Source organism: Orussus abietinus, unplaced genomic scaffold (genome assembly GCF_000612105.2).
Source record: "Orussus abietinus isolate OABI.00-Male unplaced genomic scaffold, Oabi_2.0 scaffold28, whole genome shotgun sequence".
In the NCBI taxonomy this organism is placed as follows: Eukaryota; Metazoa; Arthropoda; class Insecta; order Hymenoptera; family Orussidae; genus Orussus; species Orussus abietinus.
In genome coordinates, this window is record NW_019394431.1 from 1,129,626 (window position 1) to 1,154,754 (window position 25,129).

Consider the following 25,129-nt stretch of genomic DNA (forward strand, 5'->3'; position numbering starts at 1 on the left):
CGCCCGCTAGGAAGTGCCGTCCGTCGGCTCGTGTTGAACTTCGTCCGGAGTCGCTCCTCTTCGTGCGGCCGGCGTTCCAGAGATGAGTTGGGAGATTGCTTATGGGCAGAATCGTGCGATCGCATCCTGTGCTGCCCTCTAGTTTCGTACGTTAGCTTTCACCGTTCTTTGCCCCCAAGAGCGGCGCAACAAATTTCTGACAGAGATGAGTTGGGAGACTGCTCACGGGCAGGATCGTGCGATCGCATCCTGTGCTGCCCTCTGGTTTCGTACGTTAGCTTTCACCGTTTTTTGCCCCCAAGGGCGGCGCAACGAATTTCTATTAGGGGGCCTATAATATAGGGGGCAAAAAACGGTGAAAGCTAACGTACGAAACCAGAGGGCAGCACAGGATGCGATCACACGATCCTGCCCGTGAGCAGTCTCCCAACTCATCTCTGCGGCGCTCAGTGCAGGATCTCTGCATGTGCTAACACCACGGTGCTCGAGGACCCATACACCGGACTGTTTTTATAATTAACGTTATCGCAAACTGTTGTCGGCCGAGCGCGAGTCCCCGTTTCCGCAGCTTCTCACATCACCGGCAACGACGCCTGTCACGTCAGGCGAGACGGCACGAGCGGGTGAGTGGACGAGCGAAGGTGATCGGCCGCGGCGACGTTGAATCGAGCACAACTCTCAGCGCGCGGATCGCCCACGGGGGGAAACGCGACGAGGCCGCATCGCGAGCTCGCCCGACGCGCCGTTGGAATAGACGCCAGGCCGCAAGGCCGTCGCGCGGAGAACGAGGCCCACGAGGTCGACCCAAGCCGGGCGGTGCGCGTTTCGCGCTGCCGCGTCCGGCGGAGAAAATTCGCCATGCTTGCCCGGCGACCCCCCTCGCCCTCGCGCTCGTTCTCTGGCGCTCCCTCGGGCTCCGCACGACGCGTCTCGCCGCTATTCCGCCGGCTGGTCGCGAAACGCGGCGCTCGTTGCTTGTCCGTCCAGGTTCCTGTCCCGAAGCGGTCGCGACTCTTTCCGGGCGCGCGCGCGCGCCCGTCCTCGCGGGGCCTCCGGAAACGCGAGGACGGGCCCACCTCGAGATCGGAACTTCGCCCTCTGCGAGCCGCTTTCCGGAGCCTGGCCGATTTCTTTGTGCGCTTAACCTCTGTCGACGTCAGGGCGAGGGCCACGTAATGCCGCCGAGGATGGGCTCGCCCGATTTTTCCCGACTTCCTGTTCGACGAGCACATGTCCGATCCGCACGAAATGCGCGCAATTTTGGGTGGCTTCATTTCAAAAACCTAACGAGATATCGGTTACTCGAGTTGGGTTGATCTGACCGACATTGCGGGATTACTGGGTTATTTACTGGGATGACGGATCGTTATTGGGAATTTGGCCGAAATTTAAACCCCATTTTGTGGCCCTGGAATCTTTGGGGTTATGTAGCGGTGTTCTTTGTTTCAGATTATTGCCTTAGTAATTTTTTAATCCTACCGTATCGAGCATCGTCGTGCCGACGATCGAAGGAATAAAGACGGTACGAGCTCAGGGGTGACTCTGTCGAACGTGGCACGGATTCAGGTACAATTCAAGGAGAGGTGGAAGAGTTAAGCTGTCCGAAAGGAGATGGTCATGGATACAGCGCCTTCGCCACAAAGTGTCGGTCGTGAGTTCGTCCGACAGTACTATACTCTGCTCAATCAAGCGCCGTTACATCTGCACAGGTAATCGTAAAGGCGTTTATTTATCTTTTATTTTTTATATGGAGTAATCGGGAGGTTTTACATTATGTGCTTCTTTCTTGCAGGTTTTACAACCAACAGTCTTCCTTTGTCCATGGAGGACTCGATGCGTCCAGCAAGGAGATGAACCCTGTTATTGGCCAGAAACAAATTCACCAGAAGATTCAACAGTTAAACTTTCGTGACTGTCATGCCAAAATCACTCAGGTGGATTCTCAGGCTACACTTGGAGATGGCGTCGTCGTACAGGTAACGGCGTGGATTTATGGAACATTTTTGACATTAATTTGTTTGAATATGTGAACTCTTGCTTACTTTAATATATATATTCTAGGTGACAGGAGAGTTGTCCAATGCTGGCGAACCAATGCGTCGCTTTACACAAACGTTCGTATTGGGAGCCCAGGCACCCAAGAAGTACTATGTGCATAATGACATCTTCCGCTATCAGGACATGGTTTTTCCGGACGAGGAAGAGGGTTGTGTGGAAGGGGTAAAAGGAGGTGTCGGTGAAAATACTGAGCGAGAAGGCGAGGAAGGTGGTCGTTCCGAACCCGAAGAGGATCAGGAACAAAATCAGGGGCAAACACATTTAACCGTCACTGCCATCGAACAGCAAGTTCAACCGCCTCTCCTTCCCACTCAGCAAGCACCATTACAGCAAGTTTGTTACGCGCCACAACCACAGCAGCAAGTGAGCAAAATTGACCAATAACGTGTTTTTAAACAGGATGTGGAGATTCTGACCCGATACGACAAATTTCCAGGTACACCCAGTGATGCAGCCAGTGACCATCAATGGTTCCATTCACGAAGAGGCACCATTGATCGCTCAACAGCCGCTGCAACAACCGCAACAGCAGGCACCTCCAGCAACGGCACCTCTGCAACCGCAGCACCCACCACATTCGCACACGTACATTCCCGAACCCGTTCCCCAGGAACAATTTCCTCAGGAATCGGACACATCGGCCGAACAGCAGCAGCAGGCGGAAGAGGAACCACAGGTGCAGGTCGAAGAGTCTCACGAGCAGCCGGAAGCGGAAACATTTCCAGCCACGGCACCCGAACCAGAGCCGGAACATCCAGTGGCGGCTGCAACCACCAACAGCAGCGGTCCTAAGACTTACGCGAACCTGGTTAAATCTTTCTCGAATGCTGCTGGAGCTACCAGCCCACAAGCGCCAAAACTATCCATGTCTCCGGTAAATTGAGCAATGAAAAATAGAATGAAACCGTCGATCGGCTGAGGAAATTCACGAATCGATGAGCATCGTCTTTGGGCATACTTTTCACGTTTCCGTTATTATCATTCTCAGCCGCCAATGTCGAATTTGCGACTAGACGAAAGATCTTCGATGCATCCAAGCAGCAGCGGTCCCTCACTTTCCACTCCAGGTGGTATGTCGTCCGGGATGCCACCGGTCCACAGAGTCGGTGGAAGCCAACCACCGCAACATCAGCATCCACAACAGCAAAGACCTACGAGGGGTGGTCCGGTACAACGAGGTACGGGGAGGGGTCCACCACGACCTCCCTTTTCTTCCGATGATAATGGCTGGGGTGATTATAGCTTACAACCTATATAATTATTCCCTTCTGCTGCCTCCTTCTGTCCTCGGTCGCATATTATCTTCTTCGACGTTAACTCATTACTACGTGAACTTAACTAACAAGTGCCTCCTGTAATGACGCATCGGGTGTAAACGCATTCGCTCACCTAATTCACAGACGGCGACCGTCGCGGAAGACTCAACCAGTACAGCGACGCGCAACAACTCTTCCTGGGCAATCTGCCGCACAAAGCGTCGGAACCGGAGCTTCGGAAGATGTTCGAGAGGTTCGGCAATGTTGTCGAGCTGCGCATCTTCAGCAAGCAGACCGAGAGAGGCAAGGGTGTTCTGGGATCGAACAACACGAGAGTACCCAATTACGGTTTCATCACATTCGAGGACCATCAGGTCGTCACGAAGATTCTGGACTCCGGGGTGAGCGTCGCTCGATTTTATTGATAACGTTCCCAACTTTCGCGCTAACGTCTCGCGATTCCTCTTCTAGCCGTTCTACTTCCCCGACGACAATGGCCAGCAACAGAAGCTGAACGTGGAGAAGAAGATCAGACCTAGGATCTCGATGGACGGGGGAAGATCGGCAACCGGGGATGGTAACATGCGGCCCATGAGTGGACAGCAGCAACAGCAACGTGGTCCAGGTACGCGTAGGTCAGGCCGTAGACCGGACACGTGAAGCGAGCCTCTGCAGCAAGTGTTTCAAGAATCCTGTAACACACGTATACATTTGTAATACATACACACACATGGGACAGACATCCGTGTCCATTAAGTAGACCCGGATGGCGAAGCAAATGCAGAGTTCTTGCTCTATGCGTCTTTGGTGTGCGGCCTAACCGAAGTTTCTCACTCTTTTCCGGTGTAACGAGTATCCTTGGGTACGCGATCGCTCGATCGTTTCCCTTGGCACTGTCGTTGGTATCATTGATAAGGTCGTAATTAACTAACAGGTGGCCCAGGAGGAGTGATTCGAGGTGGACATCAGGGAGCGAGAGGTGGCCGCGGCGGATTCTCACGCGGAGGAGACGGCGGCAGAGGCGGCGGCGGTATGAGGCAGCCTGGCACCCCGAACAACCCCGGGTACCAGAACCGTCGCTGACCATTTCGACGACGCGAGCGTCGTCCCCAGCCCCTCCGTCGTCACAGCAACGAGCCAGTGGTATACTTTCCCGACACGAGGCCGACCACCGTCTCGGACGTCGCTCGCCGCCGACGTTTCCGCATAACCTCGCAGGCGACCTTCGTCATGGCACCGAAGAGCGCATCCCAGATCCCGCGGCGCTTCCGCTCGAACTCGAATGCGAAACTCTACGCGCAGCAGACGTCCCTGGTGTCGTTAGGGCGGCCCCAGGTCCGCACCCCCGAGAAGGCTCGAACCTACCTTAAGCAGCGTTCGCACGTCCTCGACACCGTTAACGCGATCCTCTACCTGAAGACCCTACTTCCGCAGCACCGATCCTTTTGATTCGAGTTCGACCGTTGTTTCCGTCTCTTTTTTTCTTTTTTTCCTTTTATTCTCTTCTTTTTTTTTCGACTTTCTTATACCCCGCCGCCAAGCGACGTCTGAGACTTTATTAAACATCGTTCGTACGTAAACACAGGACAAATACATACATACGCTCAGGATGCGCGCAGCAGGGCGAGTCGTTCGCGGAATGAGGCGCGATTTCGTGACGTCGGTACGTGGATCAGGAAAATTGGCTATCGCGAGGAGTTCGTAGGCGAGGCCAGGGCTCGCTTTCTTCTGCGCCGTTGACGGAACTTCTCCGTTTAGGCTCGGGGGTATCGGTCGTGGCGAAATGTGTACACGATGGGTCCCCGCGGCGAGCATGGCTACTCGAAGATTGGCTATTGCGACGGCGATGTCGCCGGGTCGGTAGTTTGCCGAAGTAGGACGACTGGTTCTTAGGACGCACGTAGACGGGACACGGCTGAGTCGATTTCCTCGCCTTTCTTTCCTTTTGTTTTTAATTTCTCTTTTATATTGCTTCTGTACTTTTGTCGATAGAGCAACGCTCGGTATCCCTCGAGATAGGGAGCTAGTAGGAGGGGGCGAGCCCGCCGATATATATTTTACATTGTGATCTCGTTCCTTGACCGTTTACGGGTTAACGGAAAGGACTCGTCCACGCGACAGGGTGTCCCGATGTCGCGCCTCCGTTTCCGTTTCTTCTTTTAGTCTTATTTCCCTCGCGAATTGCGGAAAGACTCGCGGCGCGAATGCTCGGGCCTCCTTGTGGCCATCTTCTCTTTCTCCCTCTCTCGCGGTGACGTCTTTTGCTACGGACATATCTTGGACTCTCGCCTGATCGGCCTGCCGTGTACTACTATCCACTAATTGCGCTACTTAGACACCTTCGACTCGCAAGGTAGACACTTAGGCTCGTGGCGAAGCCGAGGTTCGCAGTGTTCGACGAGACCGCCACGTGATGTATATCCATATGTATATCGAGAGGAAGGAAATGAAAAAAGACAGGTTTTAGTCCGATCTTCAGGGTGAGACCTCGAAGACGATCTCGCCGTTCCCGGTACCCGCTCGTTTGCGTCTCGACTCGACTCGACTCCCATTTCGCCATTTTGTTTTTCCCTCTTTCTGGGTCGGACGTTTCCCTTGGCTTGTGATATGTGGAGGGCTGACCCTTCTCGTGACTTCCGCAACCTGGACTGGATTAACGTATCGTTATAAGACTACTTTACAGCAGCGAGTTGTGCACAAATCTCTCTGGCAATCGCAGATCTCGTACTTGGCCATACTTTAGTGAGTTTATCGTGTAGAAAGGAGACCCCACCGTGGTGATCTGTTGCTGACCGGAACTCTCTCTCCGTCAAACGAGTCGATCCCCTCGTCGAGTTCTCCGACCGACTAGAGTCCTTCCTTCGCGCTTTCACGCGGTTCAGCGTGAAGAGCGACACCGTGTATTTAACTATTATTAGGCTACTAGGTAACGCTTAACTTTAAAGCTCTCGAAATCGGGGGACGCATTCTCTCCCTCGTTCGGTCCTCGACATGGACCGAAACCGCCGGAGAGCACCCGAGAGTTCTGCGAGTGTCAGAGTCGACGTTTAACCGGCTTGTCCGGGTGATTATCACCCTGCGAAATGAAAACTCAGAGCTAATCTAACCGTCGTTCCCGATTTCCGAGCGATATATCCTGATAAGCAAAATCGTCGTCCACGAGTCTGGAAACCCGCGACCGTAGCGTCTAGATCGAGGAACCGCCTCGGGAAATGTTTTACACTGCGACGTGAATGTGAAATCGGGCCGAACCTTTGATTTATAAATAATTTAAGAAGGTGTCACGAGGAAATCTCCGTCGGGCACGACTTGGACCTTCTAACTCGCTGAGGGAATGTTTTTCTGGGCCGACTCGACGAATGTGCATTACTTCGGACGTCGATTAAAAATCAATTTGAAGCAACATTCGTCCGTCGATCGAATATCCTCTAATCTCGCGCCCGCTAAGCGAGTTAATTGCGAGTCTTCTCAGTCTAATCCTACAAGTGTAACTCCGATCTTAGGTCGGGGAGGGTCTTAGGAACGACCTCGTCGTATGGAGGAATCGTATGCAAAACCGACGCGAAGGCGAAACCCGCGTCCCGAGAGCCAGCAATGTTTATTCCGAGGCGATGCATACTTTAAAGTTACAGCAATAAATAGATAATGGTTTTAGCTTTGTAAATAGAAGGGCATCGGGACGAGAACAACGCATGAGCTTTCGCGTCGTCTCTGCAACCGAGTCCTCAGGCGGTAACCCGGTAATCAGCTGATCCGCCGATCAGCTGATCGCCGAAACAACGACCGTTTCTTTTTCTTGTAACGTCCGCGCAACGATGCGTCGTTGAACGTTCTTGGTGTACTTTTCGGCGCCACTTTGAGGGTGTAGCACGACGAAAGTGGAGAGACGAGGATACTTGGATGAGGTAAAACGTAAAGATGCGAGGACCGCGTCCGATGGAGCTCCAGATTTTGTTCGAGGTCCGTACGCGAGAAACAACGCGAGACGCTCATCTAGAGCTACGTATATAACCGACGCATACGTAGGGGCCGACAGCAATAATAGAGTACAGGTTTAGGCCGTGTAAATAAAGCGAAGGAAAGTAACCCACTGGTCGATTAGTCGTTTTCACGTCCAGCCTCCGGATTCAGAGCGAGAGCGGACCCGCGACCCCGACCTCTCGCTTTTACTCGCCGAGGGAAAACCTGAGACTCGGGTCTAGACGTGGAAAATGTCCAGCGAGAGGAAACGAGGGAAAGAGGGAAACGGCGGGAACTTGTGGACAGGTTGCACGTTATCAGCTCGGAATCCGCGTCCAGAAGGGAGTCGATCCTCGTCTAACGATGATATCCCGGTGGACGTGGATACCGAGCGAGTTTCGACTGGGATCGCGATTCCTTTTATTATTAATATTATTGTTTTCATATACTAAACGTCCCTATCGCGAGGAACGGCGGACCGAATTCTGTCGAGATGGAGAGACCTGCGCGCGAGGCAAACGTTTTACGAGGAACGCCTTTCGATGGGATTTTGCGAAAGAGGGGAAAAGGAAAGAGTGAAAAATCCGAAAAGGAGGGTATACACGGATGCCCAAGTGCTGCGCGCCCTGCAAATTTGTGACATGACTGCTCTCAGAAGCCCCCCTTGACCCCACGATTCCCCACCCCTTTAGGTTATCCCATAACGACTCGAGCGAGGAACGCGAATTATTATAACGATAAATCTAGAAAGGACGGCGATAATTAAGTTGTGAATTTTTGTAGCGAACGTTTTTATTTCGCCCCCCCCATTCCCCGACCTCGTCCCGCCCCTCGCGGGGGCCGCCGTTTGTGTGTACAACCGTGGACAACGTTACTGCGATATATAAATGAGAAAGAAAGAGAATAACATGAGATAACGTTAAAATGAAATGAAAAAACCAAGAAACATCAGATGTATTGTAACTTTTTGCATTTAGTATAATATACCTGTACCTTACTACCAAGAGTAGCTCGACCGTGTAGTACTTCGATCACCAGTCGCAGGGATCGGTCGTCCATTTGCGATTAACTCGGTCAATTATGAGCCAGCCAGACGCGAGCATTTTGCCATTAATTCCGCCAATTGTATTCTATTAATATTCTATTTCTAGAAATTTAAATTTCATCGTGGTCCGCGCGACAAAATCGGCCCGGCGGGACCCGAGCACTTTGCGATTAATTCCGTCGATTATGCTCGCTCAATGTTCCATTTTTATTAATTCAACTTTTATCGCGGTCCCGCGGTTTGCGTAAAAATCGGGCCAGCGATGAGACGCGAGCGAGTCGGTTGCACAATCGCGCCAGTCCGTCCGATTATGGCCGGGGTAAAAAAGAAGAGTCGGATAATGGTCTCGCGTGTGTTCGGCCGCGTACGCAAAGAGCGAGACGGAGCGATCCGGCATGGGGGTGTAGGAAGAGTCGATGAGATCATCCTGGTCCACTCTTGGCGACCGGCGACGAGCCAGCTCCTGGAGACCAGCTCGGTCAGTCGGTACCGGTCCACCGACCGATCAGGATCGACAGAGAGATCGGTGCACCACCTCATTGATACCATCTCCGAGAACACTCCTTTGGTGAGTACCTGGTCGATTGTCCCGATAATGCGATGCGCTGGTTTAAATGTGATATCATCCTTGGCATGCGGTAATCGAAGCGTCTCCGTTGCTCTCCCTCTTGTACGAGGACGGCCCTCAATTTTGCCCTACCACCTCGAGGACGACGTGGCCAGACTCGGTGGAGCTATACCTGAAACGAGAAAAATCACCTGAGCGAGAGCGTGCAGTCTGCGCGAGATCGAGGACGTAGTACACATTGCACTCTGAGAAAAACTAGTTGGTCGAAAGAAATAAATATGGTCCCTGAATCATTTATAAGTGCAAGGAACAATTATTTCGTCGATGAGAAAAATTATATCGTTGATTTAAAGGAGTTTTGTTTATCCTTCCTGACATTTCTTTGGACGCGTTAGATCGCAGAATTTTGTTGATGCAATGCATATTTCGGTCAACCATGTTTTTTCTTTTCTTTTCTTTTTTTTTTTTCTTAGGGCGGTACTACGGTACTACGATAATTTGATATCATGATACGCGTGTCGGGAGCTTCAGAAGACTCGACAACGGGAGGGGCCGTTGTGTTTAGGTTTTACATTTCCTGGAAACTTGGCATCACCCTGGCACACTCGGAAGCTGTGCAAGTGCCCCTCTGAGTTAACCTCGGCGAAGGCGTCGTCCCATATTCCAGGAACCTGAAAGTGATAAGAAGTACAGGGTCGACTTCGGGAAAGATTCGTGAAATTGAGATTATTAATGGGGAATTCTGTTCACTAAGTAATGGGTTTGCGGGAGGGGAGTCTATTTTGAGACCGAGGAACCGATGGAAATTCGGCGGGTTATCGATTTTGCGGAAAATTTGAGAAACGCTGGACTGGGAGTTCTAGGCTCTCGGGTGGGCGTTGGTTCGCCTTGGTCGAAGCCGAAAGCTCCGGAAATGGGAGCCTTCTCGACTTTGCGGAAGAGAGACTTCGAGGTCTTGAATTTCATCCGGCGCCTACTAACGACTTTTCGGTCCCCTGGATTCGTGAATAGGTAACCGGAAGACGCGCGACACTATTTTTAAAGTCTGCACCCGGTCTCCCCGGGTATCCCGCGAGTATCCAGGTTAACGGTCGCGACTTTGGAAAACCGAGCCGTGAATAAAAGCGGATCGTTTCTCGCGAACTCCGAGCTTTCCGGCATTCGGATACGCGAGACGCGACATCGAAATCGGAGCTCGACTTAAAAGCTCGAAATTCACCTTAAGAGTGCCCACCTCTTCCATCGGTGACTCGATTTTTAACCCTTGCATCCGCTAGGCCTGACAAAAAGTATCCTAGAAAAAAAAAGAAAAAAAAAAGAATCACCAACCAAAGTTAAGCAACGTCGTCACGGTCAGAACCCTTGACGGGTGACCGCCCGAAAAGCCTGCTCCCTCGTTAACTGCAGGTCAAAATTTATTTTCTAAATTTACGCGTGCCTTAGCTCGACGGGCCGATTGTTTTTCCTTTTTTAAACATCTTTCCAAGACAGAAATTAAGGTATCCCAGTACCTATGTACAAGCTCTACGAGTAGTTCAATTCGATTGCCCATTTATCATTCCCCAGAGAGGGTGCGGATGTACATCTCTGTCTAACGTTACAATATACAAGGGGTTGTTTGATTCCTGATAAAAGGAACTCTGACAAAAGTGAGCATCCAGACCTTCTTATGGGCAACGTCATGCCTCGCTAATAAGAAACCGATCACGCGACGCGGACACGCAATGCGGAGCGCAGTGAGTAGCGAAGAGGAGCGCACTGGGCGTCGAGTAGCACGAAGAGAAGCGCAAAGAATAGGAAAGGAAGGAAGCGCAACGAGTCCGGTACAAGTCTCTAACGAAAATAAGACCGGGTCGAACAAGCCCGGTGACCCGAGGGGTAGGGTCATCGAGGAGAGACAAGTCCATGGAAAAGCAGGGCGACGCGCCGGAGTACTCCGCGCGGAACGCGGGATTGCGTGGGCCGGGACGCACCGCGTTCTCCAGGGTGTCCGCGGTCCGCCGCGGGTGCGTAGAAGGGGGCCGGACACGCGGAACTCGAGGAAGGGAACGCGTCCCGCGCGCACGCGACGCCGCACACCGACGCGTCCCATCTACCCACACTCGGAGGCGGCGTTATCGCGACATCCGGAGAATTACTCCAGCTCCAGTCCGTCGAGTAGCGGCTGGCAGTCATCGCTCGAAATACAGCGCCGCCATGCGGAGATACGCCCCTGCACTCCTGCACAAAGACAATTCATTATGTATAAATATCAATCTGCACGCACTCGATGCGATATGTAAACCGTATAATCTTTCATGTAAAGGCTTTTATCCGCGAAAGAGATATATGACGTCGTGCAGGCGGAATGGGATATATAACAGAGAGAAACGAGCAATCAATTTGCAGACTTGATATGCAGATCTATGACGGCCGATTTCGGTGATTTGATTGGCCAGTTCTTAAAGATATACTTGTAACCAAGGGCTCGCTTGAACGGCGATCTTCCACAGAAAGGGTTGAATATGTTTTAATCAAGCTGCAAATATTAATTGTGATATGTAAACTGTAGGTTTATAGATAAGCTGAATGATGTGGATCTAATAAAATCACCTGCTCCTTCCGTTTATGGGGTGGCTCACTTGCACGGTGCTTTGGGATCTCCGGGGATGCTCTGGAGGTTTTGGCGAGAGCTTTCCATTCCTTCGGGATCCCGTCGGATCGCTTTGCTGGCGCATTGCCTTAAGCGTACTTGACACGATTATTTCGGCCTCTTACTTGCGATCTGCCTCGCTCGCTCTTAATGATTTCTTCATGCCGCTCGACCATTTGTCAACGCCTTCGTATGGTTCTGCCATATTCGCGTCATCCTTCGCAGAAATCCATCCGCCTCGTATACTCTATAAAATGAAGAAATACTTTTAAAAATGTCTTCGGTATTAATCCTCGGAGAGTCTGGAGTTATTCGTCTAGTTTATTCCTCGATCCGAGGGAAATCGTTGGAAACGGAGGTTTATTATCGGCCTTTTATTTTCGTAGTTAGGTGAACGCGCCGGGCTCCGATATTGCGACATATTTCGAGCACGTCGCGTATGGGTTCGACTGGAAATAGATTCATTGACCGGCGTTCGCGATTCGGGAAAGCGAAAAGGACCCGGCGACTCGCTAGAGAAGTCTCTCGATCTGGAACAAGCAAGAAAACGGGTTATCGAGCCTTGTCCTCGATGAATTTATCCCAAGATTTATCGGGTCTCCGCGTGACCCCGTAGGCCGTGCACGAGACGAGAGCCTCGGCTCCGAGAAAGAGGGAACGCGTGTTGCAAGAGAACCGGCAATTGGGCACAATCTTTGCATCGGGTCACCGAGCAATGCTCGTAAATCGCGTCCGTAAATTGTTGGAAATATTGTCGCAAAGAGAGGGAGAGAGAGAGAGGGCGCGTAGGTGCCACGAGAGAGGAGAGGAGAGTAATCGATCGTCCTGTGTTGCAGGGATCGCAATGCGGACGAGGTTGCAGCTGCTGCTGGCAGCACTGTTCGTCGCCGGCCTCCTGGTGGACGATGCAGCCGGACAGGTACGGGACAAAGTGACAAAGGGGCGAAGGCAGCTCGGAGTTGACTCTGTCGAGCTGGAAACAGTAGAGCGACGTGAATTATTCCAATATCTAATGTCGGAGTCACGTGGATAGGCAATAATCATGCATAGAATATTATTGATAACAGCTAATCTATCGCATGGCGCAGTGAGGTTGAAATCTGGCGGAAATAAACACCCAGAGAGACGATGCTACTCCCAGATGGTGTGTCACTGGGCCAAAGATAATGAACGTATCTTCCGCGAGCAGGGCGCAGTCACATATTTTCTAGTTTTACATCACCGCATGACGTCTCTCTGGTGTTGTAATGCTCATAAAATCTATTCCTCGATACAGAAGGGGTCGCAGCCGCGATCCGCGAAGCAATCGACTATTGGCCCGATGAGTAAGATCGGCAAGAGCCAATTAAATTTAATGTCCGACCCATTTGCAGAGGAAGAGGAAGTATCGCAAGCGGCCCGTCACGACGACAGAGGCGAGTCTTCAGGATGAGGTGATGAACATGCTGGAAGCTGACGAGATAGCCGAAGAAGCCGGGCAGATGACCCGCGGCGAGGACGATGAACTCACGGCCAAGGAGGCTTATCAGATAGATCCTTGCCTGGACAAGCACTGCGGAGCCGGTCGCATATGCCAGGTCTGAAGACTCAACACCATGACCTACAACGTAAAACGACCATGAAGCCCTCGAATGTACTGGGTGCAGCTAAATTTGTTCTTCGATTACGTTTTCAGCCATTAAAGGACGGTGGGGCGGAGTGCATTTGCGTGGAGACGTGCGACGAAGAGTCCGACCCTCGACGCAAAGTCTGCACGAATTACAACGAGACATTCGGCAGTGACTGCGAAGTCTACCAGACCAGGTGCTTCTGCGAGTCGGAGGATCCAAGGTGTAGAGGCGAGGATTACCGACACGTTCATATAGAGTATTATGGCTCCTGCAAGCAGATGCCGGTGCGTTTAATCTAATTATACCTGGAAGCACCTTGACCAAATGCAATAAGTACGTTATATTAACGTGACAATTTTAAACATTTCACCCTGAAGGCCTGCAAGGAGGAGGACATGCTGGACTTCCCAAGACGTATGCGAGACTGGCTCTTCAACATCATGCGTGACCTTGCCGATCGGCAGGAACTGCCTTCTCATTACTTGAAGATGCAACGAGAGGCCGAGACGAACATGACCCTGCGTTGGACTAACGCGGCCATCTGGAAGTGGTGCGACCTGGATGGACATCCTCACGACAGATCGGTCTCTAGACACGAGCTCTTCCCTATCAGGGCGCCCTTGATGGCCCTGGAGCACTGCATCGCTCCTTTCCTCGACTTCTGCGATGCGAACAACGACCATAAAATCACGCTCATCGAATGGGGAAAGTGCCTCCAGCTCGACGAGGTAAAACCTACACCAGGAGCTTAAATTAATTAAAACGATTAGGTAATATCAATCAATTCTGCATATTAACTTTTCGGGGTTCAACTTACTCGTTGCAGGACGACTTAGAGGACAAGTGCGACGAGCTAGCGGAAGCAGCCTCCAACATGCAGTGAGCGATAACCACCGACAAGCGGAGTACGGGATAAGGGCCGGGTCTACCTGAAGAGGGAAAAAAAGTAAATAAGTCGAAGTAGAGCTCGACCGAATCCAAATGCATTTTCTTCCCCCTGGTTACCTGTGCGCATCTCTTGTAGACCTTATCAATAGACCGCCGCAGCCTTTGTCTCAATCGTTCTCCACGACTCCGCTGGTTTACATACTCTGCATCCCGTTTCACGATAACCGGGCTCGAGCCATTACGTGCCTCGAAACACCATACCTAAGCATTCTCAAAGAAACGGAGCCACGCTCCACCTTATAGGACATAGACTCACTATTTTAATCTGTAGTGACTTGTGTATTCGTGTACTTTTAACGTAAGAAGCCCTCTTTCTTAATTTTATTAATAAAGAGTAACTGCCAATCTCCCCTACTCTAGTACCTTTCCCTTCTCGAAACCGACATACTCCACGGCGGGATTAGTCATTTCTGGGCAGATATTTCGAGTAAGAATACCAGTAAAGTAATGAACCTTCATGATTTTTGTGAATTCCAGATCTAACCCCAAATCACCGTAATTAAGTGCGGTGGAACAGGGTTTGAAAACGGTGAGGGCGGTTCAAAATTCAATACGGCCGCCATTTTGCGTTGGCACTCTCGACCATGCGCAGTAGGGTCTTGAGAGGTAGCCATTGCGTTTTTCTTCTTCAACAGCCGTGGTTTGCCGAGATGCCGCACGATGGCGCGATCGCCGGCGGTCGGAGTCGGATCCTCGCTTCCGATTGGCCGAGGGGGGTCACGTGACCGGACCGCGGGACGCGCTGGCAGCGCCAAGCGCGTTTGGCGGGACCGCGCTTAGACGGCGTCGTTGGTGTTCGGCAGGTCTGTCGTGTAGTGAATCGCGAAGCTCTCCTGGCATAATGGTGAGTATCCGCGAGTTTCCGGCGGATACCTTAGCCATCCGCGATTTTCCGAGGCACCTTCGGGAGCGCCAGGGTCTCGGCTAGCTGCTGGCCGAGTTTCGAGGCCGTACCGTGAAAATTAACCGTGATTTTTGTCTGTGAACAGGCTGGTGGAAAGGCGGGCAAGGACTCTGGTAAGGCGAAAGCGAAAGCAGTCTCCCGCTCGGCGAGGGCCGGCTTGCAGGTGAGTTCTCTCGCCGCCCGTCCGTTTCTCGGGGCTCCGTCACCCCGGAATACGTTCTCCAGGATAATCCGCGTCGATCCCTCGCTTAATCCCGAAAAATAGCCCGGTATACGTCGTACGTTGTCAGCTCGGCGATCGCGTTTGGCGCGAAAAACTTCGACGTCCCTCGCCCTTCTCGTTTCGACTTTTCCCGGGCTTTCCGCGGTCGGGTGCCTGTCAAGACCTGCCCCGAAGACGCAGGGACGCAAGAGCTCTCCCCAGGACTGCGGAAACGACGTCATCGGCTACCCTGCTCGAGTATTTTTCGAATCGAAACCATGATCCACGGAAGGATACTCGATGTTTTCAAACAACGGACTCGATGGGACCGTTTACAGGATCCCCCACTCCTCTCCCCTGGATGTTTTCATTCAATCGAAATTTAAGCTGGAAATGGCCTTTCCCCAGACGTGCGTCGACCCGTGGGGCCGTTAATGCGTTTAGTATACGTTGTCGGTGTTTTTATTTCTCCGAGTTAAATAAAGGAAGTTTCGCCAGTCCCGATTGTCTCGTGTTTCGAGGGACTCCGCGTTTTCGCGATTCAATTTTAAACGTCGCCGATGACCCGGTGAGGTGATACATCTCACCTTTTGCGAACAACGAGCGGTCGGCGTAACCGCCCGTGAACTTGCGCGAGACGCAGTCGTTCCTTGTTATTAAATTCGAGAGATCCGTTGAATTATTCGAGACAGACGGCGGTGACAGTGGGTATGCACTGCGAGCGAACGCAGCTTTTCGTGACAGGGCTCTAGGTGCGGCGAAATATTTTTAGAGACGATCATACGCGTCTTGGCACGCTCGTGGGAGTAACCGGACGTGGTCGCAGGATCGGCCCCGCCATCGGCGATTCATTAAACGTGGCGCTCTCAGGACGAGTGAACACCTCGTCGAGGGCTGGACGGGAGGTCAGGGCGTCGGGAAATTTCGAATCGAATCGTACTCCGTTCGATATTCGCTGGGCAAAAGGGAGATCGGCGATCTCGGCCTAGCAGACATGCCGCGCTCGCGGAAAGGACTCCCGACTTTTCGGAAAAGTCACCAAATTGAGAATCGTCGGAATCTCGCGTGGAATCCACGCCCGGGCGAGAGGATAATCGAGAAAAGCCGTGTCATCGCGCGTCGTTCGATATTTCTTGAACGAAAAGCTGCTGACGCCGAGGCGGCCGATGTTTTCCGGACGGGTCGCGACCCGACGACCTAACCTGAAAACGTCCGCCCAGATATCGACAGCCCGATCCCGCGATTCGAGAGATGCTCGAGATACATTATTCACGTTTGTGCACTGATTGACGTTTCAGTTCCCCGTTGGCAGAATCCACAGGCACCTGAAGAACAGGACCACGAGCCATGGCCGAGTCGGGGCTACCGCGGCTGTTTATAGCGCCGCCATCTTGGAGTACCTTACGGCCGAGGTGAGCGCGGTTCGCTTTTGAGGTTAACTCGTGGAAGCAGGAAGGGGCGAGGAAAGGGGAGAGACTAAGTTACCTCTGCGCGGTAGTCTGTGCACTATACCGCCGCTATCTTGGGGTACAGTGACGGGCATTATGGCATTCGTGTCTACTGGTGTACCTTAAGACCTGGGTCCAGGGTCAGAACGTTGTCAAAATTCTTTGCCAAATTTTTTACTTCTTCGGGTGTCTCCAAATGGTGCTACTCGACGAGTACCTTCCTGTATGTAAACTCTCCGACTCTACAAATTTGACACACCTTCGACGATCGAACCTGTTGTAAGGTATCTATTTAACAAAGTTCTTTGATTGTGGACACAGCCCTTAACTGTTCACTTTTGAGGCTGCATCGTAGAGTCAGTATATGGAGAGGAGAGGCAGGGTTACCTCTTCCTACGTGGTAAAGTCAATTGCATTATACTACGCTACCTGGAGGACGGTAATGCACATGAATACCTTTCTATTACATTGACATCGTACTTGTAGATGAGACATTCGTGTCCATCGATGTACTCTACGAGGCGAGCGCGGTTTAATTTTGAGATTAACTCAGGTCGATGCGGGGCAAGGGCAGGGGGGCGACAGGGTTACCTCTGCCTGCGCGATAAAGTGCGTTGCACCGACTCGTGGGAGTGCGACGGAGAGTGCGGTCTTTTATAGTCGGAAGTGGGAAGAGCTATTGGGCTGCTCGTTGAAAACCGGTGTACGAAGAGGACCGAGTTTTAAAACGGCGGACGAATCCCCGACAAGGGTGGGGTGACGGTGGGATGTTATTGGCCCGACGGCGCCATATTGGAATTTGCCTTCCATCTGCTCTTTTCCCGCCCTTCGTGAAAAATGCCCGCCAAACATGGAATGCCGTGAACTTATAGATCGGATTCATTAGCCGAGAGAATTACGATAGAGGGTACAGAGGTTACAGGTGGGGTTGAAAAATTATTGGTTTTGTGGTGGGGTAGATACAAGCCATCGAACGTCCTGTGATAAATTTGGACGGACACTAAAACCAGGGATTCTCAGCCTTTCTTCCACTGTATGTGGAATGAATATTAGTATCTATTGAGTTTTTAATTTTTAAATGTATATATGTATCAATTTCACAGGTCTTGGAGTTGGCGGGGAATGCTTCCAAAGACTTGAAGGTGAAACGTATCACGCCCAGACATTTACAACTGGCAATTCGAGGAGACGAGGAGCTGGACAGTCTCATCAAAGCAACCATTGCCGGAGGAGGTACGTTTCGACTGTTTTTACAAACTTGCATATTTCTTTCTTTCTGTTTTCGCAGGGTCGTTGATTTTATATCCGATACTCATACTGTGTCGTTCTGTGTTACAGGTGTCATCCCACATATCCATAAATCGCTGATCGGCAAGAAGGGTTCACAAAAACCAGCCTAATTTAGTGATTGGTTATAAGAGAATTGAAAGACATGCAAACGAGAAGAAAATCAGAAGCTGCACGGGGAGAGAGTGATCGTTGACAAAGTGTACCTATCTTACTAAATTGATCGAGGGACAGGCGTGATATATATATATATATATAGTTATATAAATAAAACAAATATTGATATAATTTAATATAGGTAAGAAGGTTGAGAGAATGGTGAAAGTAAGAGATTGCGTTTGACGTTTGGAAAAAAGAGGGAGAGAGGGCGAGGGGAAAAGTGTATTAGCGAGACGGCATTCTGCATAATTGAGTTCCAGCGATCGCGGACCGCCGGGCGATGTGTTGTAACATGGCTCGTTTGAGTCTCGGCATCTTCCGATGTCGCATTATATCCTAGAGTATTTAAGAGACCCGAGGTACCGCACGAACTTAGAACGGGCACGATCACTTTTCCGCCGCGCACGTCACTGGTGCTTGACTCGATAATTCTGTTTACGTTTGGTCAAGACCGCGATGCGTGTCTTGAATTTAATCCACGAGTGGCGTTCACGTTTACATTACGGGCCTTAGCTTATTCTACCAAACTTGACGCGTGTTGGTGCCGACCACGAAATACGTCGACGCGTATTTCCATCCCGTTGTGCAGTAGATCTTGTTGGTGTTTAGTAAGGCGGACGAAAAAAGAATAAGAGAAAAGAAATGAAAAATGCGACAGGAGGTGCATCGATTTTCTCCTTGTCATTAAATACTCTGGGCCTTCTTCCACGAAGCATCAGAGAAATTGCGGATAAAGAGTTCCGCATTGAGAACTTTTAATTTTGGACTAACGTTCTATCCTCAAAGTCTATTTTTGTCATGTATGTATCGGACCGAGTCTGCTTTTAAAGTTTGGTCTCGCAATCTCGATTCCCAACGCGAGTATTATTTTTACACGTTGTATTAACACGGTTATAGCCACTGTAGCATGTCCACTTGATTTTCGTTTCCCTTTTAATGTTCATTTTTTTCCCTTGTCCTTTTTTTATTTTTACTTATTTTCACCTGCGCGCGTGAAATTGCCGACGAGCCCGAACGGTTCGTCGACTGATGCTCGAGATTGCGAAACTGCAAGCTCCCAAGGCGAAAAGCTTTTTATCCAGGCAAGGGCAAACCTGCTATATACATATATACATATATATATATATACATACATATATAGTTATCCAATTGAAGCCACTGAATTTGTAAGCTCAACGTAATAAGACCGTTTCTTCGAGTGTTCTCTCTCTTTTGTTACTATTAGGAAGCTCTTCGTTTTACTCTCGTATACAACTTGTAATTGTTGCGTCGGGAAATTTACCTAAAGTAACTTCCATGTATACCGTCGGTGAATTTACCATGGACACGCCAGCCATATGTAAAACGTTCATTTTTCACAATAAAGCGTAAAAGATTTTACTATTACCTAAGGGGCACGCCATACACCCCTTTGACTCTTAAAAAAAAAAAAACCCATCTTACGCAACGTGCTTCTTAAGAGCCTTCGTTTCGTTTTACGTATAAAGGAAAAATCTCGCATAATTTGGTCCGATTTCAAATATGGTAGCGCGGAAGTTTCGCGCGCCGCTCGTGGCGCCATCTAGCGGCGCGCGAGAGGACTCGGTAGGCGACCATGACGGTTGTCCGGGAGCGCGGCGCGTTTTTCGTTTTCTTGTTTGCCGAGTCGGCACTCGTACGGCGAGTGCGCGCGCGAGTGGTCGTGTTACGATCCTGTACGGGTGTGCGGGCTCCCCTCCCCCTCGTACCGGTGTCGAGTAGCGGCGAGCAGTCTCCTTTCACGAGTCCGTCCGGTCGGGCGTCGCGCGCAGCCGCGTTCGGGGTCTCTGGCGTGCCCGGGGCGTCTCATTCGCGCTCCGACCGCGGTGGCGAAAGCAACCCCCTTCGACGGTACGCCCTGTGCACTCGGCGCTGCCGGGCCTGCCGACAGGTTAGCGCGCTATCGGCGCAGGTCGTTTCCCTCGCGCGTATATCTGGAGGCGACCGCATAAGGGGAGAGAGCGAGTCCGGGGCGGACGATCGCGCGGTCCGCGAGGCCGACGCGGCTTCGAATATCTCGCGGCGCGGGCTCGGCTGCGAGTGGCGGCGCGACGCGCCGGGTCGGCGGCCCAGGCCGCGCAGGTGACGAGGATGAGTCGCGTGGCGTGAACCCCAGGACGGAGTCAGGACCTGCCCGGAAGATGCCTGGACCTCGCGGCCCGAGAGCGGCGCCCGGCGCAAGGTGAGTGCCCCAAAGCCTAGGTAGGGACTGGCACACCTGACCGTAGTATATATACCTGCGCCCGGCAGGTATCCAGGTACGAAAATACTCAGGTACCCGGATGCTCTCGCGATCCAGGATGTTGGACGACCTTGAACGCCGGCCGCTTTACCACCGCCGCCGAATGCCCTCTTTAAACGTCCCATAACCTTCTAAGGGTAAAAAACAACTTTCCATTAAAAAAAAAATGAGTACTAGGAGTCGTCACGGGGAAATTCTCTTAATCGCGAGCGTCGATCAAATTCCCACGGTTGAATGGATTTGTGCAAAATGTTTGTGTATATATATATATATATTTTTTTTTTTTAAGATATTTAGAGTTGACAGAATTATTCCAACTTTAATTATTTCCGAGAATGTCGATTTTCTGTCTCTTCTCAGCCCTTATTTTGTATCAATTGCAGCCGTGATTCGAAGGTTACGGGGAGATAGACGCTTGATTAATAATAATAATTCCCCGGCAAAAGAAATCGGTATGCGGGGAGGGTGGAATTTTATATTCTCAAAGGGTGGCGAGCATCCGTGTCTCGAATCGCGATAAGGCGCGAGACTTTGATAAGGGGTGATCGTATCCGCGATCGCGGGGGATAATTATCGTCTCGATATCGACGGAACTCGCGATCGCGGGGGATAATTTTCGTCTCGATATTGACGGAACTCGCGATTGGCCGGAACGCAAGGTCGCGCGGCGCGGGACGCCGCCGCGCCGCGGTGAAAGTCTCGCCTCGGCGAGGAGATAGGCCTTCGCCGAGATAGGCTCTCTCGTAGGAGTCCCTGAACCGAGAGAAACGACGAAGGAAAAAAGAAAAAACAACCGAGAGAAATGACCGGCGTTGAAGAGACGGGGGAAAAAATGGTACTCCAGATCGTCCCTTAGAAAGGATCCGTCTCTCATCCTTCAGGTTCTAGAAAACAAACCCTCCGTAATCCCTCGAGCCAAAAGAATTACCCCAACATGAATTTTGCAGTCACCTCTTCGATATCAACCGTTTATCATTTTATAATTTATAACCTACGGTTTATAAAGGAATCCCTCGGTTTGTCGTAATGGCAAAGTGCCTCGGTAATCTCGATCGAGAGATCGAATGAGAGGTGAAAATTGTCGATATTCCTGGGCGTGGCTTCGATGCCACGTGGCGATATAACGGGTTAATCGCTAAATAATGTAACAATTAATCTCGGGATCGTCTGTCGCGATCAGACATTGTTTTCTGCCCTCGATGGGGAGCCGACCTTGCACGTAATTAATCAATGAAAATAGGCTTAGGTGGAGGAGCGAGCGGGCCCTCTCCTCCCCTCGGGGTCCCTCTCGCTCTTTCTCTCTTTAGATCTTCCCCGCTGGTCCCCGCTTGCATTCTTTCTCATCAATTACGCTCTCCGACATTGCGTAAGCCCGCCTGGTTACGACGCGCGGCTAAGAAACCGCGAGGCGACGCTCCAACGCGATCGCTACGTGTCCCCCCTGTAATCATCGGTGATTTCCCGTTTTATTCCCTGACGGGGCATCGGCTTCGATCGCGACTACCGCGGATAATTCAATATCTTGCCGGGATATTTCCGCCTGGCGGATAATTGCGACCTAAGAGTGTATCTGGCGACTTTGTGCGACTTCCAGCTCGCGTTTAGGACTCTATCGGAAGGGTTAAACCGAGTCGCGTCTTAAATTTACCTCTCTTTCTTCATTAATATATAATGTTAATTACTGATTGTGTATAAGAACACGATTTCAGGGTTGAAATCCGTCGCACTTAAAGTTTTGCAGTGATTCGCAAATTTATTCGCACTTTTTCGCATTTCCATGTTTTCACTTTTTCATGTTTTCACATTTTCGCATTTTCACACTTTTCACGTTTTTCACATTTTCACGTTTTCACATTTTCACATTTTCACATTTTCACGTTTTCACATTTTCACTCTAGTGAACTTTACTCGTAACGCCGCATTCGCTCCTCGGGTTATTCGTGGCGTACCGGCGTAGGGCTTATCCTCATCGGAAGGGTTAATTTGTCCGTGATTATACGGTTTTTTCCTCAGGCTTGGAGAGGCGTAGAACGTGAGTTTGTTCGCTCTTGGCGAGCCGTAAAGCGTGTATCCCGGGTCCGCTACTTAGCCGCTACGCGGGGGTCAGTAGGTGAGCCCGCCGACTCCTTAACGACTCCTGCAGGAGCCTGGGCGAGGGGAGGCCTCACCTGCGAGTAGCCGGTCCGTTAGCGGTGCCCGATTAATACGTTCGGGTCGAAGTACGAGCTTAGATTCAGGTTCGGAGTGGGTCTTAGGCCTAGGTTCAGGTTCGGTCTCCGGGTCATCGACCAGCCTGCACGAGGCGGATGCCGGAGTTCGAGTCGCCACTCGCTTCTCCACTTCCTTCTCGGCGACCACTCTTTTTTCTTTTTTTATCATTCCTGGGCTCTGGGATACGGTTTATATGGGAAGCCTCGCGCCACCGGGAGCAAGGAAACTCCGTTTTGTCGTACACGCGGACGAGTTACTTGGAAAATTGAAGAACGGGGTTTTTATAGGATTTTTTAAGACACCTCCTAGGATGCGCGAGGTCTTTCGATTAGGAGGAAATGTTACGAGGGACGTGTTTCAGGGTGTCATTGTCGGCTTTCTTGTACCGGTGGCGTCCTTTGCTCGTAAGACGAAGGTTACCGCAAATGTTGCTCACGTTACCCCTGACTTATCTCCGCGTTTACTCCTCACCTGGCGGCAGGTGACCGCAATCGTAGTGACCATTACCGCGGACACGCGACGCGGTGCAGTTCGGCGACAAGTGCACCCGCGACTCGCGTCCTGCATCTGAGATGGACTCGTTAATACGAGATTAATTGGTAATTATGAGATTGACTCGTGAATCCGAGATTAACTGGAAAATTGGCGTTTTACTCGTGAATCCGGGATTAATTGGCATATCCGAGATTAATTGACATATCCGAGATTAACTGGTAAATTCGGGATTCACTCATTAATCCGAGATTAATTGGCAAATTCACGATCGATTGGCATATCCGAGATTAACTAGTGGATCTGAGATTTACTGGTAAATTCGCGATTAACTCATAAACTCGCGATTGACTCCTGGAATCGACGTTGACTGGTGGAATCGACAATTGGCTCGTGAATCCGCGATTTGCTCTTAAATCGGCAATTGCCTCGCGTACCCGCGATTAATTCGCGCGTCCAACGAGCCCCGGGAGGAAACGCGAGAACTGGAGCGTGGCGATCGCTGATAGCCAATTATACCGAATGCTTCGATAAAATTCATCCGGTTTATTTCCGGTCCCTGAATTATAACACGCGACGAGCCGAGGAGGAGGACGTAGCTACCGCGGAGTCGACGGCTTTCGACGCGAAAGGCACCGAAGTATTCCTTGGATGGTGCCGGCCGAGATAACGGCACTTCGTGCCGATCCTCTCCTCGGAAGGCGATACCGACGAGGAGAGGAACACGGAGGTGTGTGTACGCGACTTGTACGCGCCTTGCTCGAAGAAAGGAGAGAGAGAGAGAGAAAAAAAAAGAAAGAAAATTGTCCGCGGTCACGTATCCCGAGCCATTCGAATCCAGTTTTCGGTGGGAACGAGCGAGACCTGGGAACTAAACTCGAGTAGAGTCCCCATATCATTTTCCTACGTCTGATACGAGAACAGAAAAATGTCACGACGCTGCCGTAAATGGCTTGTCAGTGAACGGGTTAAAACGCGATAATCAAACCTCGCGGAATTAATTTCCCGTGAATTTCGATAATCGAAAGGATCACTGCGGACCGTTCTTCCTGTTTATTTATTTACCTTTCGCTTTTTTCTCCCGTTCTCGTTTCAGAAGAGTTCAATTTAATGTTTAACGAAATGATCCGCTCGTGCGAGCGCTCCGACCTCGCCGGATTAATTCCCTCGGGAATTCGAGGAAATCGCACATAATTTCGGGGGATTCGCGAGGCGCGATAATCGCGAAGTGCGAAACTTCACGAGCCACGGGATGTGAGATTGATATCGGGATAAACAGATGGGGAGAGAGAGAGAGAGAGATGCTCTCCACGTCGCGTTACGGAACTCGCGTCGCGAGATTCCCTCGTGGAGCGCAAATGAACGTATACACCTGGAGGTCTAATTAGAAGTCCCGCGCAGGTGTAAACGGGACACTTAAAAAGTGCTCCGACGGTGTTGCGATTTGCGACCGAGGACTTACTTCCCATCTCGATCCTGTCTTCTCCATCGATAAAACCGTTGTTATCTTTTCAATCATCATTTGTCATTTTGCAATCCCCCCCCAAATATCGATTCCGTCGATATTGTTGAACAAGCGAGCGTTCATTCCCCGCGAAGTCGGAGTGTCGAGTAAATATCCGAAACGACCGTAATTGAAAATGGCTCGGGAATAATGTTTATCCGAATTTTTCTCTCCTTTCATTGTTTTTGTTTTTTTTTTTTCCATCATTCTCTTTTTCCTATATATCGGTGCTTCGTTGCACGCCGATTGGGGGGGACGGTCGCGCCGGCCGATAAATGGAAAATCGTCCATTTTGGGGAAATTTTACAACCTGCGGGGGAGGGTGGCTGATTTATCGGAATGCCTGCAGTTGCGTGAAAAATAAATATACGACCCTTTTTTCCCGGGACGCTGCGAATCCTGCGTGCATTCGTCCGCGTTTTCGGGCATTGTGTGTGTCTTGCGGTGCGTAATGCGAAAATCGTGTCCCCCACCCCCCCACCCCGTCTGAAACGATACGTACATGAATCAGGTGTACTGTACTCCCTTCCTCCGTTCATACATTTTCCCCCATCCCCCTCCAGTGGAATTTCGATGGCCGATGCC

The 25,129-nt window shown here is 50.9% G+C and overlaps 4 protein-coding genes across 8 annotated transcripts in view; all 4 read left to right on the forward strand.

The window, feature by feature from the left end:
- The first annotated feature begins 450 nt into the window (after window positions 1-450).
- On the forward strand, window positions 451-8,280 carry LOC105701306 (ras GTPase-activating protein-binding protein 1). Of its 4 annotated transcripts, none has more exons than XM_012427944.1 (9): window positions 451-623; window positions 1,450-1,709; window positions 1,793-1,976; window positions 2,062-2,421; window positions 2,495-2,932; window positions 3,047-3,290; window positions 3,459-3,715; window positions 3,786-3,939; window positions 4,249-8,280. In XM_012427944.1, exons 2-9 carry the CDS (start codon window positions 1,612-1,614, stop codon window positions 4,395-4,397), a joined length of 1,884 nt encoding a protein of 627 aa, XP_012283367.1. In that variant the 5' UTR covers window positions 451-623; window positions 1,450-1,611; the 3' UTR covers window positions 4,398-8,280. The 4 variants fall into 4 exon arrangements, with proteins under 4 accessions (XP_012283367.1, XP_012283370.1, XP_012283369.1 ...); XM_012427947.1 differs by having other exon boundaries at window positions 3,047-3,236; window positions 4,249-4,397; XM_012427946.2 differs by lacking the exon at window positions 451-623 and adding an exon at window positions 959-977.
- A 463-nt stretch (window positions 8,281-8,743) lies between these two features.
- Window positions 8,744-14,431, forward strand: LOC105701307 (SPARC). The gene is made up of 6 exons (XM_012427949.1): window positions 8,744-8,887; window positions 12,356-12,438; window positions 12,893-13,096; window positions 13,195-13,413; window positions 13,507-13,857; window positions 13,956-14,431. The coding sequence occupies exons 2-6, from the start codon at window positions 12,364-12,366 to the stop codon at window positions 14,010-14,012; spliced, it is 906 nt and encodes a 301-aa protein (XP_012283372.1). The 5' UTR covers window positions 8,744-8,887; window positions 12,356-12,363; the 3' UTR covers window positions 14,013-14,431.
- Window positions 14,432-14,859: 428 nt separating this feature from the next.
- LOC105701378 (histone H2A.V) lies at window positions 14,860-19,463 on the forward strand. The gene is made up of 5 exons (XM_012428085.1): window positions 14,860-14,921; window positions 15,067-15,144; window positions 16,482-16,595; window positions 17,735-17,864; window positions 17,970-19,463. The coding sequence occupies exons 1-5, from the start codon at window positions 14,919-14,921 to the stop codon at window positions 18,029-18,031; spliced, it is 387 nt and encodes a 128-aa protein (XP_012283508.1). The 5' UTR covers window positions 14,860-14,918; the 3' UTR covers window positions 18,032-19,463.
- A 513-nt stretch (window positions 19,464-19,976) lies between these two features.
- The window catches only part of LOC105701340 (cadherin-87A), a 53,882-nt gene continuing 48,729 nt past the window's right edge, over window positions 19,977-25,129 (forward strand). For both annotated transcript variants that reach the window (XR_001104207.1, XM_012428010.1), the window contains exon 1: window positions 19,977-20,277. Coding sequence is in view for 1 of the 2 variants with exons in the window: in XM_012428010.1 (XP_012283433.1) it covers window positions 20,237-20,277 (41 nt within the window). In the remaining variant the exon portion in view is untranslated. The remainder of the gene's footprint in view (window positions 20,278-25,129) is intronic.